Source organism: Sorex araneus, chromosome 4 (genome assembly GCF_027595985.1).
Source record: "Sorex araneus isolate mSorAra2 chromosome 4, mSorAra2.pri, whole genome shotgun sequence".
NCBI lineage: Eukaryota > Metazoa > Chordata > Mammalia > Eulipotyphla > Soricidae > Sorex > Sorex araneus.
The window spans coordinates 184,323,683-184,338,553 of record NC_073305.1 but is presented as its reverse complement, the minus strand read 5'-3'; the positions used below and the strand labels follow the sequence as shown (position 1 = coordinate 184,338,553).

The 14,871-nt window shown below is 60.2% G+C and overlaps 1 protein-coding gene across 1 annotated transcript in view; it reads right to left on the bottom strand.

Moving 5' to 3' along the window:
- Nucleotides 1–1,714: 1,714 nt before the first annotated feature.
- ZDHHC14 (zinc finger DHHC-type palmitoyltransferase 14) overlaps nt 1,715–14,871 on the bottom strand; it is a 166,062-nt gene continuing 152,905 nt past the window's right edge. The window contains exons 7-9 of the mRNA XM_004600779.2: nt 14,720–14,829; nt 12,707–12,809; nt 1,715–2,700 (exon numbers count right to left, since the gene is read on the bottom strand). Of these exons, the coding sequence (XP_004600836.1) occupies nt 2,299–2,700; nt 12,707–12,809; nt 14,720–14,829 (615 nt within the window). The 3' untranslated portion in view covers nt 1,715–2,298. The remainder of the gene's footprint in view (nt 2,701–12,706; nt 12,810–14,719; nt 14,830–14,871) is intronic.

The window sequence follows — 14,871 nt, the reverse complement described above, 5'->3', positions numbered from 1 at the left end:
AGGCGATGGCGGGGAGCAGCAGAGAACGGACCTGTCCTTCCGTCCCCCTGGAGCCAGCTCACTCTGGGGCTCCTGGAGCAGCAGCCAGGAGCTGTGAGCCAGAGCAGCTGGGGGCGTGGAGGGAGCCCAGGGGGGGCACCGTGGTTCTGGGCTGAAGGAGATTCGCCCCTGAGCAGGAGGGTCACGGCAGCCCCTTGGTGGTGAATGTCCAGTGGGTACCAAGGAAAACCAAACACAGCCGTGAGGGATGGAGCCCTCCCCCTCCCTGCTGGTGAGGACACTCTGGCCAAGGCCACAGTCAAAGGCCTGGAGCAGAGTGGGCCCGGGGCTCCTCAGCATGTGTCTCTGGGGCCTACGGAGAAGTGGCTTTATCCCAAGCAAGACCTGAAGCTCTGCTTCTCCTCCTTCCCTTTCACATAAAAAGGCAACACATGCTCGGAGACAGCCCTGTCCCCAATAGCTTGGGCCCACGGCATCACCACGGACTGCACGGCTGAGGGAGCCTGGTTTTGAACCTGAGCCGTGGCTGTTGGCATTACAGGGATGAAGCAAGGTCAGACCGAGGCGTGCAGCGGCTGCCCACGCGGCTTAAAGCCAGCGTCCTTCCCAGGACCAACAAGGGAAGCTGCAGTGGGTGATTTCTTTCTTTTTTCTTGTCTATTCCTTTTAAAAAAATTTGGGGACACACCCCACCATACTCGAGGGCTCCTCCTGGCTCTGCACTCAGGAATCACACCTGGCAGTGCTCGGAGACCATATGGGATACTGGGGGATGAACCTGGCCGTGTGCCAGGCAAACACCCTCCCCGCTGTGCTATCGCTCCGGCCCCTGGTGTGTGATTTCTTAACTCCAACCTGGTCCCCAGTGCTGGGAACGAAGGGTGAGACAGTCAAGTTGGGGAGAAAGGCGGATTGGGCGAGTAGCAAGGCCCTGAGACCCAGGACGCCCGGCCGAGGGAGAGCGCTCCTGAGGCCCTGCGACCGCTTTGTCTCTGCTCTTTCTCCCAGAGGCAGCGCCTGTTCGGATCAACCCCCCTTTGCTCCTTGCAGAGACCCTCCTACAGTTTGGGTCCCCTAGACGCAGCCACGTGCAGGATGCTCCCCTTGCCCCCGAGTGACGGCTGTTTCAAGTGAGGTTGATTAAAGCATCCGGGCCCGAGGCCGCTAGTGCCCTGAGCCCACACCTCCTCTCGTCTGTGTACTTCTGAATCCTCCGCCGTGACCCATTTTCAACCCCCTTCACTCGGGACTGGTCCCTGGCAACCGGGACAAAACCAGGGGCATGAACCCTGCCTAGAGTTTCAGCCTGTTCTGATGCCTTTTCAGGTGCATCAGGCCCTCTGGATGAGGCCACCCAGAAGCCCCCACGGCGGTCGGCTCCTGGAGCCATTGTACCCTTCCACCTGCTGCCCTCTCCCTCAAGAACCAACAATCCATATGTGACCCTGGAAAATGTGGTTCTGCCTCGTGGGGATGAAAGAGGTTTAAAAAAATAACCCGCAACTGTGGAGACATCACTCCCTCCTCTGAGCAGTCATCCCATAAACAAGCCCCCAGTGCAAATGTTTCCTTTTTCTTTCTTTCTTTTTTTTTTTTTTTGTGGCTGTTTGGGAATCATTCCTGGCTTCCTGGATCAGGACAACCCCCCCGCCCCCATCGAAACAGCGACGGGTCCCCCAGCCTGCTAAGGAGGACCCTGTGCAGACACCAAAGAGCCAAGGACATGGTTTTATTGTCTGTCCCCAGGAGGAGGATGCCGGGGAGGCTCCGCACAGCCCCTCAGAGACCTAACCGGCGGGACAGAGCTCGCAGCCCAGGGTCAGTGCGCTGGACGCCAGGGCCAGGTAGGGCACTGCCCTCCCGCCAGGAATCAGTGCTGGAAAAGTCACGAAATCCAAGCCAGAAACACAGGAAGACACCCAGAGACAGAGAAGCCAGAGCTGCCCGGGGGGCCGCACAAAGGCCTGGGGTGGGAGCGGCCCAGACCCCCGCCCGGGCTAGGCACTGCCATGGCGGCTTCAGCAGGGCAGGACGGCAGGTCTGTTCTGGGCATCGGCAGGTGGCCAGTTAAGACTGGTGCAGTTGGGGTCCGGGCCAGCAGGTCCGTGTCCACTGTCCCCGGGCCAGCAGCCCCAGCCCACCCTTCCTCTTCCAACAGCCCAGAAACCCGCACGGCCCAAGCACTCAGGGTGGGGAGACTCCGGCAGGCCAGCCCGCGGCCTCTGGTCCTGCCGCTTCGGCCCTCGGCGGGTGGTCCGGGATGTCCCCGAGGTGGCGCGGGGCCGCCTGTCGCCGCCGTCACACAGAGCTGAGCTTCACCAGCCCGCGCACCGAGTCCTCGTGCAGGGAGTCCTGGCCGGCCTGGCCCAGCCCGTGCAGCGTGTGGCTGTGTGCCAGGGGGCTGCCCCCCAGCAGCCGCGACGGCGATGGCGCCTCGTCCGGCGTCAGGAACTGGTGGCTCAGCGGCTCCTGCTGCAGCGGCAGCAAGTCCGCCAGCACGGCCTCGCTGCTGAGGCTGGGCATGGAGGGGGGCGGCGTGGGCGGGCCCAGCGTCAGGCTGGCGCAGGGCGTGCCCAGGCCCGGCTTCCCCGACGACAGGTGCAGCTCGTCGCTGGACAGGCTGGGCTCGCTCTGCAGCAGGGGGGTGGCCGCCGCCTGCAACATGAATTTGGTGCTCTGAATGCACTGGTCTTGGTCACACTGGAGCAGGGCAAAGGGAAGGCCCGGAGGGGGCGTGGCGGGAGGAAGGGAGCGGGGAGAGAGAGAGAGAAAGCGTTAGGGAACCCGTCAGAGCAGTCCTGTGAGAGCCCCAGTAAGAGCACCCCTCAGACAGCCCCGCACCTCGACCCCGAGAGATCACCCCGTTAGATCACCCCTGTTAGATCATCTCGTTAGATCACCCCTGTTAGATCATCTCGTTAGATCACCCCCATTAGATCACCCCTGTTAGATCACCTCTGTTAGGTCATCTCGTTAGATAATCCCATTAGATCACCCCTGATAGGTCTTCTCTGTTAGATCACTTCCATTACCTCACCCCTGTTAGATCACTCCCATTAGATCACCCATGTCAGATCACCCCATTAGATCACCCCTATTAGATCACCCCCATTAGATCACTCCTATAAGATCATCCCTGTTAGATCACCCCCATTAGATCACCCGTGTCAGATCACCCCTATTAGATCACCCCCATTAGATCACCCATGTCAGATCACCCCTCTAGATCAGTGTCCTCTGTTAGATCACCCCATCAGGACACCCCGTCAGTCTCCCCAGAGAATACCGCAGCAGCAGGGGCAGGCAGCGTGGAGGCAGCACAGACCATATGGACACGCCCCCTCCCCTCCACAGGCAAGTGACCTGGAGGCTGCTCAAATTATCAGCCACAAGCAAGTCGTAGGCCTGCACGCCTGGCCTTTGTGCCAGACGGGACCTGGTTGGAAAGTGACCCTTTGGGCAGAGCCAGCCTTTGACTGTCCACAGCAGACCAGGACACTGTTTCTTGGGTGCTGAGAAGGTACACAGGCGTGTGCATGCGCGCACGCACACACACACACACACACACACACACACACACACACACACACACAGCCTGGAGACACAGTGCAGGAGGGAAGGGGCTACAGCGATGACCCGGATGGAATCCCCACATCTGGTCCCTGGAGCACGGCCACAGGTCACTCTGGGCTTGGAGCCACAAATCGCCCCTGAGTACTGCGGGGCGTGGCCACAAAACAGAACACACGAGGCAAGGCATTGTCCTGCCCTGAGCTACAGCCGCCCCCAGCGCGGGCGTTTCTGAAACACTATCCTAAGTGGCTTTCAGTGCCGGGACATGGCTGGGCCAGAGCACGCGTGTCCCCAGCACCGTCAGACTGACGGAAACCCGTAAGCATCAAACAAAGGCCGGTGGCCACCTCCCGGCATCATTCCTAACAGCCGACGTGTGGGCGAGACGTGAGAGGCGTGGCTGTCCCTGGGCGCCGAGAGGAGAGCATTCCTACGTGGGGGGTTTGGGGAGGGGGGTCCCGTGTTCTCACAATTCCCCTACAGGGGAAGAATCTGAGCACACTCTGGCCCCCCACTCAGACAAATTTCTCTTTGGACATTCTGCTCTGGGATCATGGGGGACCCTGTGAAGGGAGACAGCGGCATGGCCCACCTGTCTAAGTCACTGTCCCGGTGACGGGGTCCCATAGACAACCCATCACCAGACAGAGAGTCATCGGCAGCCTTCATTCCCACCCCCTACTCTTCCCACCCGTGGGAGAGTGGGGGTGGTGACAGGCTGGGAGACAGTGCAGGGGAAGCGGAGCCCCAAGGAGAAGTTCACTGCAGGCATGGGGACCTGGGGGTCTCCTGGGGACTGGGTGAGTCACGGAGGCAATGCAGTGGGTGGCACAGAAGGTGGCAGGAACTCAACTACAAATGTGAGCTCCTGGAAGGGGGAACAGACCTGAGCCAGGCCCAGCTGCTCGTAACAGAGGGACAATGGTCACGAACCATGGGGGACAGCGCCCCTCGGGGACTGTCCCTTGCCTCTGAGGCGATGTCTCTGAAGCTCTCACAGCAAGGATAACCCCGACGTGCATCAGCAGGGCAGCACGGCCCAGACGGATTGGGAGCAGTACCAGTGGGAGATCCAACGTCCAACAGAGGAATCCTGACTTTAGGCTCCAGTCTGGGTGAGCCTGGGGCTTGAGTGAAACAGGCCAGGCACAAACGGGTAAACATCAAAGACAGCCCTACTCATGCAAGGGGCCTGGCGGAGTCCGACCTTGGCAAGGAGAGGGATAGCTGCAGGAGACTGGGGTGTGAGCACTGGAAGCAAGGAGCTGCCGTTTGGGAAGGTGAAAAGGTCCTGGGGCTGACAGAGGGTGGTGCTTGCCTAACAAGGTGCAGGAAGGCCCCGCCCCCACTTTAGAAGGGCCAAAACGGCCACAGGGATGTTAAGTATATTTTGCTCCTGAGAGAAAAATCCACAGGGCAAGAGAGACCCCGAGGGTTTGCTTCACTGGTTTGTGAAAGTGCCAGGACCCCCCAGTACTGATGTTTACTGCCCCAGAAGCATGGACAGTGTCTGCCCTGTCCAGGCGGGGAGGTCCGTGTCACGCCGCGGCCCGCTCCATCCTCTCTGACTCGCGAGTCTGTGCCTCGCTGCTTTCCTGGGGGTGTCTGGGGACAGGGCCGAGGGCTGAGTGTGGCCTGTGGGAGTGGAAGGCCTGGGTCTGACCCAGCATCACGCAAAGCCCCCCCCCCAGCACCACCAGGAACAACCCACGAGCACTGCCGGGTGGGTCCAAAACCAAGCAAAAGAAAACCCCCCTAAAGAACTTCAGGATTTCTCCTAAATGGATTTGGCTTCTAGTTTTTAAAAAAATCACGTTGGGGCTACACCTGGCGGTGCTCAGGGCTCACTCCTGGCTCTGTGCTCAGGGCTCACTCCTAGTGGTGCTCGGGCGACTGTGTGACCTGTGGTGCTATGTCCCCGCCTCGACCCTTACCCAGTGCGCCTCGTCCTACTGGATACTTGCCCTCTGACCTCACCAAGCCCTTCCCTTCAGTCCATCTCCCTCCTGTTTCTTTCCTCTCCGGTTTCTCCTCCTCTTCCCCCTCCCCTTTGACCTTGAGCCCTCCCGCTGCCCCTCTTGCTTTCTCGGCTCTTCACCCAAATCTGTAGCTTCTCCTCTGCCCTCCCGTTCCCAGAGGGTCTCCCAGAGGCCACCAGAATAACTTCCAGACCGGCAAAGGGGAAAACCCCCGGGCTGAAAATGCTCCGGACCCGAATTGGGGCCAGCAACACTGGGGAGCCGGACGGAGGAGGTGCAGCCAGCACACCTTCTCCAGATGGAGCCCTGGCGACACTGAGCAGCAACTAACACGGCTCCTGGATTTGGGACTGGGACACATCCGAGCCGCTTCCTTAGTAGGGCTATCTTGTTTGGGGGTATAACTCCCACAACAATAGTGAGTTTTGTGTTGAAATATGGAACGTAATCAAGGTAAAGAGAAAATGAAGTGAAATTCATCAGTTATACAGTTATACAGGGGGGGGGCGGGGGCGGGGGGTATACTGGGGATTTTGGTGGTGGAATATGGGCACTGGTGAAGGGATGGTGTTTGAATACGGTATAACTGAGACATAAACCTGAGAACTTTGTAACTTTCCACATGGTGATAAAATAAAATAATAATAATAATAATAATAATAATAATAATAAAAACCCCGGGCTCTGGGGGAGGGATACACCCACCGCCCCCCATGACCCCGGGGAATTGCCGTCTTGACCTGAACGCTGAGCGTGCAGAGAGGGAAACGCTAGACTAGTCGGGCAGAGCAGATTCCGAGCGGCAGCCCTTCCGGGGGCGTCGAGAGCCTGTCCTGTGGCATCATCACCCCCACGGCTGATTTCCTGCCCAGGCGGGTCCCGGGCACTGCCCTGGAGAGAAGCCTGAGATCAGACTCGGCACTTCCTACTCCCTCGGGAGCTCCCAGCAAGCAGCTGAGAGAGGCCAGGGGTGAAGTCTCCCCTCCTGGCACTCTGCCTGTCTCCTGAGCACCGCAGGGGTGGGGCTGGGAGGGTCCCATCTGATCACGGCCAGGAGCAACCCCCGGGGGGCCCACAGCGCCAGGTGGGGCCCCCAAACAAAAACGCCTGCATCCTCACCAAAACAAAACACCAAAACACCACCACCGTGGACGTCCTTTACTTTTCTCTCTGCAGGGGCTGGAGCGATAGCACAGCGGGTAGGGCGTTTGCCTTGCACGCGGCCGACCCCGGTTCTAATCCCAGCATCCCATATGGTCCCCTGAGCACCGCCAGGGGTAATTCCTGAGTGAAGAGCCAGGAGTAACCCCTGTGCATCGCCGGGTGTGACCCAAAAACCAAAAAAAAAAAAAAAAACTTTTCTCTCTGCAGATTTTCAAATGTAACTTCCCATGTTAAAAACAATATATATATGCATTTCGTTTGGCCCAAGATGTCTTTATCAGCGGAAATAAAGCCAGTGTACACATGCAAGGCTGAACACTTTCTAGGTGGTCCGTATGTGAAATCAGGATACACAGAAGCATTTCTTTCTTTTGCTCCAATTCTGTCGAACTTAGTAGTTCGAACCCGGTTTATTTCTGGGCTTTATTGAGCGTGTGTTTCCAGGGATAAAAATACTACAGCTGTCGACCGCTCCCCCGAAATGAGGGTCAGGGCGGCCCCCTCAGAACTCTTTTATGTAACGTCACCATTCACGTGCGTCTGGGTTGTTTAATTCCATTTGAGTTTTCAAGTTAGGCGTGGAGAGGGTGTAATACTCATTTAAAAATTGGAAAGTCACTACTTGTAGCCTTGCCCTGATACAGGATTAAGAGGGATTTAAAAATTAGGCTAAACAAACAGAGTCAATTATTTTCTTCTAAAAACGCCAACCACCGTTTACACTGCGCTGCGTCTGTGCTTGGCCCGCCTCACCCAGGCTGTGTGTGGGCTTTCCCCTCTCCCCCGGCCAACAGGACGGCCACCCCACAGCGTCAGGAGGGACTGCAGGGGAGGAGGAAGGTGGCCGGGGACAGTGACCCCAGTGGCCTCCCAGGCACCCGCTGGCATGTAAGGACGACGATGCCTTCTGAGTAAGAATCATGCTTTCAAGCGAGACCAGGCTTCATTACACCAAAGCAACCCCTGCTGGGTTCCTCAGGGAGACAAAGTTTGCAGGTTGAGCTTCTCCCTAATGTCCGAGAAACACAGTTCTTTCCTAATGAAGCAGTCTAAGTCTACACAAGCTCACGGGCAGGAACCAGTAGGTAGGTGGCTACTGACCTAAGAACAAACGCCCTTCACAAGGAAATAGAGCCCCCCCACAGGGTCTGTCATCTACAAAGCACCCTACACGGCTCCGGAATGTATTATTCCAAATGTCCCGAATCCAATAACTTATAAGCAGATCTACAAAAGCCACAGAAAGTTGTGATCCAGTGTCACGAAACAGGATTAAGGACCGCAAAACTAAGGCAGCTCAGGTATACTTTGCAGATAAAGAGGTTAAGCACCTAAGAATGATGCTCAAAGATGTAGAGAGAAGAAATAGCCTCAAGAGGAAAGTGGACCAGGCACCCTCAGTAGAGATGTGAAATGAATCAGGCGAAGATTCTAGAACTAGAAAGAGTAAAAGAAGGCCGAAGAGATAATAAGCAGTTAAGCTGGACTCGCCTTGCAGGCGCTGAGCCAGGTTAGGTCCCTGGCACACCAGATGGTCCCCTGAGCCCACCTAAAGGGACCTTAGCACAGAGCCAGGAGTGAGCCCTGAGCACCGTCACTGTGGCACGTCCCAAGCACTCAAGGATCAAAGGCAAAAGAGAAGTTGTCGAATTCTCTGGAGGTGCCCTCCAGTGTTAGGAGACAACACTGACGAAGCGGAACCTGTGAACGGGGGGTGGGGCGTGGGTCATCAGGGAAACCCTAGTGGGCCTTGGGGCCTGTCTGAGGGGCAATGTCAGAAGCTCCAGGGCGCTGAGAGGCAGGAGCGAGACAGGGAGCTGGGACGGGAGGAAAGGGGCAGCCCAGCAGCCCAAACATCGCAGCATGCTGCAGGCGAGAGCACGTGGAGGGCCGGAGACCAGAGAACTGGGCACAAGGTGAGGGTGACCTTCGTGCCATTTCCCCTCACGGGGCGCCCTCGGGCTTCCTTTGGGTCAAAGCTCCGGCATTTCCGCTAAAGTGCTCCCTTGGGGCTGGTGGTGAGAGAACGCAGGCTGAGTGTCGTGGGTGAGCTCTGTCCCGGGGCCCGCAGGAACGGAGCAGAGGTGTGTGGAGGTGTCTGTTCCATTGAACCGTCGTAGGTCACAGCATGGAGGGAGGACACTGGGCCCTGCCTCGGACACCGTTCATGCCCTGAGCTCAGCAAGACCTTCCCCGCTCTGGATGGGGGTTCAGGAGAGCACCTGATGTGGAGTCAAGCTGCTAAGGACAAACTCTCAGCTGTCACTGGTCCCCAGGCGTCAGGGAACCTCCCCTGGCCTCAGGCTTCTCAGTGGGGGGCCTCTAGCAGACTGGGCTTTGCGGGGATGGAGAGAGAGAGAGAGAGCGCTACGGGAGGCTGAGTGCTCGGGCCAGCCCAACACACAGAGGGGACAGTAGGGGGTCTCCGTCCCTTCCTCAGCCACCCCAGGGACGGGTCTAGGCCAGCGAAGAAAGTGCTGATGACAGAGCATCCCAGCACCGCTCACAGCTGCCATGCAGGCCTGAAGCACTTCTCACTGTGAGCAAAGTCCTTCGTTGGCCGCTGGAGCCCGTCCAGCCTCCCTCAGGCCCCGAGGTGTCCAGGGGCTGCTGGCAGAGGTTGCCCTGGGGTGGGCTTTGCTGGCGGGGAGAGTGGGTGGAGGGGCAGAAGCACGGGGACAAAGGCCCCTCGCATTGCTGGGGTGCTGTCCGAGCGTGGCAGGGCCAGGGGACCAGGTACTCGGCATGGCCTGTCCTCCTGGCTCCTCCATTCCACTGACTCCGCGTCCACTGCTAGGTGTCCATCCCGAGCAGGGAGCCTGAGGGGACATCACCAGGACAGGGACACTGGCCCGCCGACAGCAGGGGCTTCCGACGACAGGGAGAGCCTGGCAGGATCTGCAGTGGGCGGGCCCTGAGGTCAGGGGTCAGCCCTTGCCCCAGCACTGAGCATCTCTGTCCCCTCCTGGGGAGCACCCCCGTCCAGAACACATCGGGGGCTCCGCTGTGAGCTCTGAGGACCGGGCTCCCTCCCCCCACACGCAGGCTTCTGTCCTGGGCCGAGTCCTGGCAGAGCTCAGGGGATCCTTAGTGGCTCTGGAGACTGAGCCTGTAGGCCAGTGTCCACCTGCTGGACCATGGCTCTGGCCGCGCCCAGTGCGACTCGGCCTAAGAGCTTTTCCTGAGATGGAAGAAATTTTCTTTGTACCAAGGCAAACACAAACTGGCAAAAATCTCTCTATCTTAACCCAACCTTTGGAGCAGACCTGGGGACGGGGAAACTGAGGCGATAGCCGGTGTACTTGGGATAAAGCGCCCCAGACTTTTGTCCACAGCCGTCACTGGTCCCCAGGCATCAGGGAATGCCCCCTGGCCTCCGGCTTCTCAGCTGACCGCAGGAGCGGGGCTGCCTGGATTCTGTGCTCATGGCCGCAGGAGGCCCCGGCTGGATTGTACCCTGCCTGCGAACCTGGAGCCCGGGGGGCGGGGGGTGACCTCTGCCCCCAGAGTGAAGAGGCAGGTCCTTCAGGGTCCCCTGACCACAGAGGAGCCTGTCCACAGGGGCCTTGAACCTCTGCCGCGGGCCTTTGCACGGGTCAGCCCTAAACTATCTCGTGCTCCGTGACTCAGCAGCCGGGGGTAGGTGTCTGGAGGGCTGAAGTGAAATAATCCTTATAGGCACGGCGTCGATATTAACCACGACCCTGCAACTGCCAAGAGCCCTCTGCTGCGGAATCAACGTGGCTTCATTTTGGAATTTTCCAGAAGGCACCTGCGATGCCGGTGAACTCGGTAAGAAAGGCCCATGCGCCCGCCTCCTCACTGCTGAGTGGGGCGTCAGGTGCAAGAACACGGGCTCGAACACAGCCCCAGTGAGAGACGTGCAGGGGAGGATGCGGGCGTGGGCCCCAGTGCTGGGCACTTCGAGACATGTGGGCAGCAGGGCCCCAAGCCTCCTGCAGCACCAGGGCCTGGAAGCTTTGGGGGGCTCGGGGGGTCCCTCGAACCATGTGGCTCTGGCGTGATTCTGGGGTGGTCTTGGCTGGGCCAGTGAAGGGAGGGAGGGAACGTCCCGAGAAACAGGCTGTACTGTCGCCCACTATCCCCACAGCTGGGCCATCGGGAGCAGCTTGGGGCCCGCTGCTCCTGACCACACTGTCAGCCCAGTGCCCCCGGCTGGGGCTGCCCAGGCGTTCCACAGCACGTCAGGAAAGCACGAGGCCGATCCCACCTCCCCTCACCTGACGCAGGCGGGGCTTCTCGCCTTCCCCCAGACGCGGGTGAGCCGCTTCTCACCCTCCAGGTGAGAGCAGAGTCTCTCTCCCTCGCTGGCACCTCTTGGCGTGCTCAGGCAGGGCGCCTCCTCTCGCCTGTCCGCACAGTGGAGGGCCCGGGAGAGGAGCGGGCCCTCTCGGGCCGGCCATGTGAGCAGCTGACCCCGGCTCAATCCCAATTATGGGCCCGAGCACTGTTAGGAGTGACCCCCGAGCACAGAGCCGGGAGTAAGCCCTGAGCAGCACGGGGTGTGCTCCCCAAACCAAGTCAGCAAACAACCCCCCGACACTGAAGACAAGCGCTGGGTCAGCACTGAGGGAAGCGGCCCCTGCACGCAGAGGGTCCAGCCCGGATGGCATCTCTGGGGGTCTCCCGGTCTTTAGAAGACGCACCCCAAAGTCTTCACCGGTTCTTTCAGGAAACAGAGAGAACAAGCTCTTCCCACTGTCACCCCAGGGCAGCTCCACAGACACCCCGAGAAAAGGAAACCAAGGGATGTTTGTCAACGTGGCCGTGAAACCAGCAGGGCACCAGCGGCAGGAGAAGGCGGTCAAGGGTCAAGGGTCACAGCCAGGTGGGTTTGTCCTGGACAGGCGGCAGTGGGGCTGAGGGCCCAGTCTCAGGGAGCGGTGTTTCGGGGTGTTGGCCAGGGTGGGGGGTGCAGGAGGAGGAGGATGGAGGAAAGGGGGATAGGGAGGGGGGGAGAAAGGGAAGGGGGGGAGGGGCGATGGCTGCGAAGTGCTTTCTGCTGCCCAGAGCGGGGCTGCACAGACCCAGGCCTCTCTGACACAGGACACGGCGGGGCTCCCTGCCCTCCAGGTTGTTGGTGACAGCAGCAACAGACACTCACATGGTAGTGCCAGGCCAGGCCTCAACACACGCACACACACACACACTCACACACACTCACATGCACTCACACTCACACACACATATACTCACACACATACACTCACACATACGCTCACACATGCATAAACATGCACACATGCTCACACATGCACAAACACACACATACTCACACACACTCACACACATGCACAAAGACACACATGCACACACTCACATGCACAAACACACACAAGCACACAAACACACATAAGCACAAACTTTCACACACATATGCACACATACACACATGCTCACACCCATACATGCACACACTCACACTTATGCGCACACACACTCATGCACACACATGCACACACACACTCATACACACATGCACACACATGCACACACATTCACACATGCACAAACACACACATCATCACACACACATGCACAAACACACAAATTCACACACATTCACACGCACAAACACACACGCACACAAGCACACATAAGCACACTTTCACACACATATGCACACATACACACATACACACATTCACGCATGTGTGCGCACACACTCGTGCACACATGCACACACATACACACATGCACACACACATGCACACACGCACACACATACACATGCACACACACACACACACACATACACACTCCCTGTGCACTGGCCCCCAGCAGGGAAGCCGGGGCTCTTCCTGCGGCCTCCGCCTAGCAAGTGGCTCTTCCTTGCCAGGTACCACCAGGGGCTTCTGGAAGCTTCTGTGTGCAGCTTCCTACCCCTCCTGGAGCAGAGGTGCCACGGCCGGGGTGGAGCCCGGCAGTGTCTGGGCAGAGAGGCTCGGGCGGGGCGGGGGGAGCCCTACCATGTCACTCTGCGACTGTGTGGCCCCGTAGGCCAGCATCCCGTTGGACGGCGCGGCCGGCTGCGGCGTGTCGGGCTGGATGTACCCTCTTCTGTCGATGAGGCTGCAGGGGAGGGTGGCGAGAGTGAGCACAGAACACAGGCCCGTCCCCCCGCCCCCCTGCACCTGCAGTCAGGGCCCACGCCCTCCACGCCCCCCCTTCAAAAGACCAGAGCTCCTGTCCCCGCACCTCTGTCCCCTCCGGCCACTGGCCGCTGGCCCCCCATCAACTTCTCGGCTCTGCCCAGAGCCAAGGCCACCAGCATGTTCCCAGTGCCCAGGCCTGCCCAGGGTCCCCTGCACCTGGCCCCGCCCCCTGGGCCCTGAATGAGGGGCGGGGCCGGACAGAGAGGGCCATTATTTGCATGCATGTTCTGATTGGTCGCTTTCATAGACCCTCATTTGCATAGGGCTCCCACCTGGCCTGCTTCCTTCCTGAACTCAGGGGTCTGCTCCCAGGTGTGCCCCCTCCCGTGTCACATGGTGTCACAGGGACCTTGTCCAGGTGTCTGCACAGCAGCCCGCAGGCTCTGAGGACAGTGCCCACTGCTCGCTCTGGCAGCCCTGGTAGAGCCGTGCCCCCACACCCCCACACATCCTGCTGTCCCCCCCCAAGGGCAGGACGGGGCTTTCTCCATCACTGAGAGAACCTGGACGTCCAGCTGGGGCTGGGGCCTACCAGGTCCTCATCAGCTTCCGAGAAACGGCCCTGCCCCCTCGGCTGCCCCCACACTCCCCCCAGGGGAGACAACGGGATCAGGGTGCAGAGGGGGGACCCCCAGGAGCCGTGGAGCTGGCGGAAGCCACACTCGACTAGAGGGGAAGCAAATGTCCTGGGGCTCTTGTGTTTTCAGGGGCAGCACTGGCGGGGGACTGAGGCCGGGCAGGGCGAGATCAGGCAGCTGGAGCCCAGGGAAGACCCTCTGTGCCCCCCGCAGTCTCTCGTGCAGACACATACGGAGCCGGGGGCACAGGGCTTGCTGGGGGCCTGGGAACCCCCGCCAGGCGGCCAGGCTGTCCCCTGCCCTCCCCACACCCACTCCTTCCCTTCCTCCTCTCCGGGGTCGGGGTCTCCCTTCAGCACTGGGCCTTCCCCCACGCCTTCCCCTCCCTTCCTCGGCATCGACCCCCTCCTCCAGAAGGCCCTCCCAGGTTTCTCGCAGGGTGTGCCGCCAGCGGCTCCCTCGGGCAAGCTGCCCCTTAAGGTCTGTTCGTGGACTCTTAGAACTGGCTGATCCCCTCGCGCCCCCCCACCCCGCCATGCCACCCTGCCCACCTCTGGGGGCTGTGCAGGGAACAGTGGCCTCCCTCCAGAGCCCTTGGCTGCCCCTCCTGCCAGCCCCCTGCAGGGAGGCCAACCAGAGGGATCCGAGGTCCCCTTCAGGAAGGCCCTCGCCGGCCGCCCCCCGTGGCCCAGACCCAGCATCACCCGGCAGTGACTCGGGCTGAGTGCCCGGGTGTACAGACTGGGGCCCGCTGGCTCCCTCACGCTGTGTCCTGGAGGCTGACAGGGAGAGACCAGCTCTGCCCCCCTGAGCTCGAGACAGCCATGCCCAGCAATGGCCGCTAAGTGCTGGGGGGACGGGCGTGGGGTCGGCGCGGGGCCCTGCGGGGTGCAGTTTCCTTACATCGCGTGACGATGGAGGAGTCTGCGGACAGACACACATGGGTACACACAACCCCCTCCTAGCCACAATGTCTTGGACACTGTTCCTGCCGGCAGGCCTGTTGGCCACCCAGGGGCAGGCTCTGGGTGCCCTGGCAGGGCCGAGCACTGACTGACGAGCCTGCAGCCTGGCCTGAGGAGTCTCTCCGGCTCCGTGACCTGGGCAGCAAATCCCCGAGGCGTGCAGGGAGCTGGCACATGGGCCCCTTCCCACACGGCCCCTTCCCAGGCTCTCCCATCGCCACGCCTCGTGCCTGCAGAGGCCCCCCGGCCCCCCAGATCTCCCCTGAGTCCAGCGCGGCCCTCACCTGGGAGAGATGGGCCCACACAGGGCCACGCAGCAGTTGGTGAAGATGTTCCCGTAGCTGTAGGGGTTGTAGTTTTCTTTCCCTCTTTTATTCGACCAGGAGCCTTTGATCTGCACCGGGAGAGGCGGCAGTGAGAGGCCCGGAGGGGCACA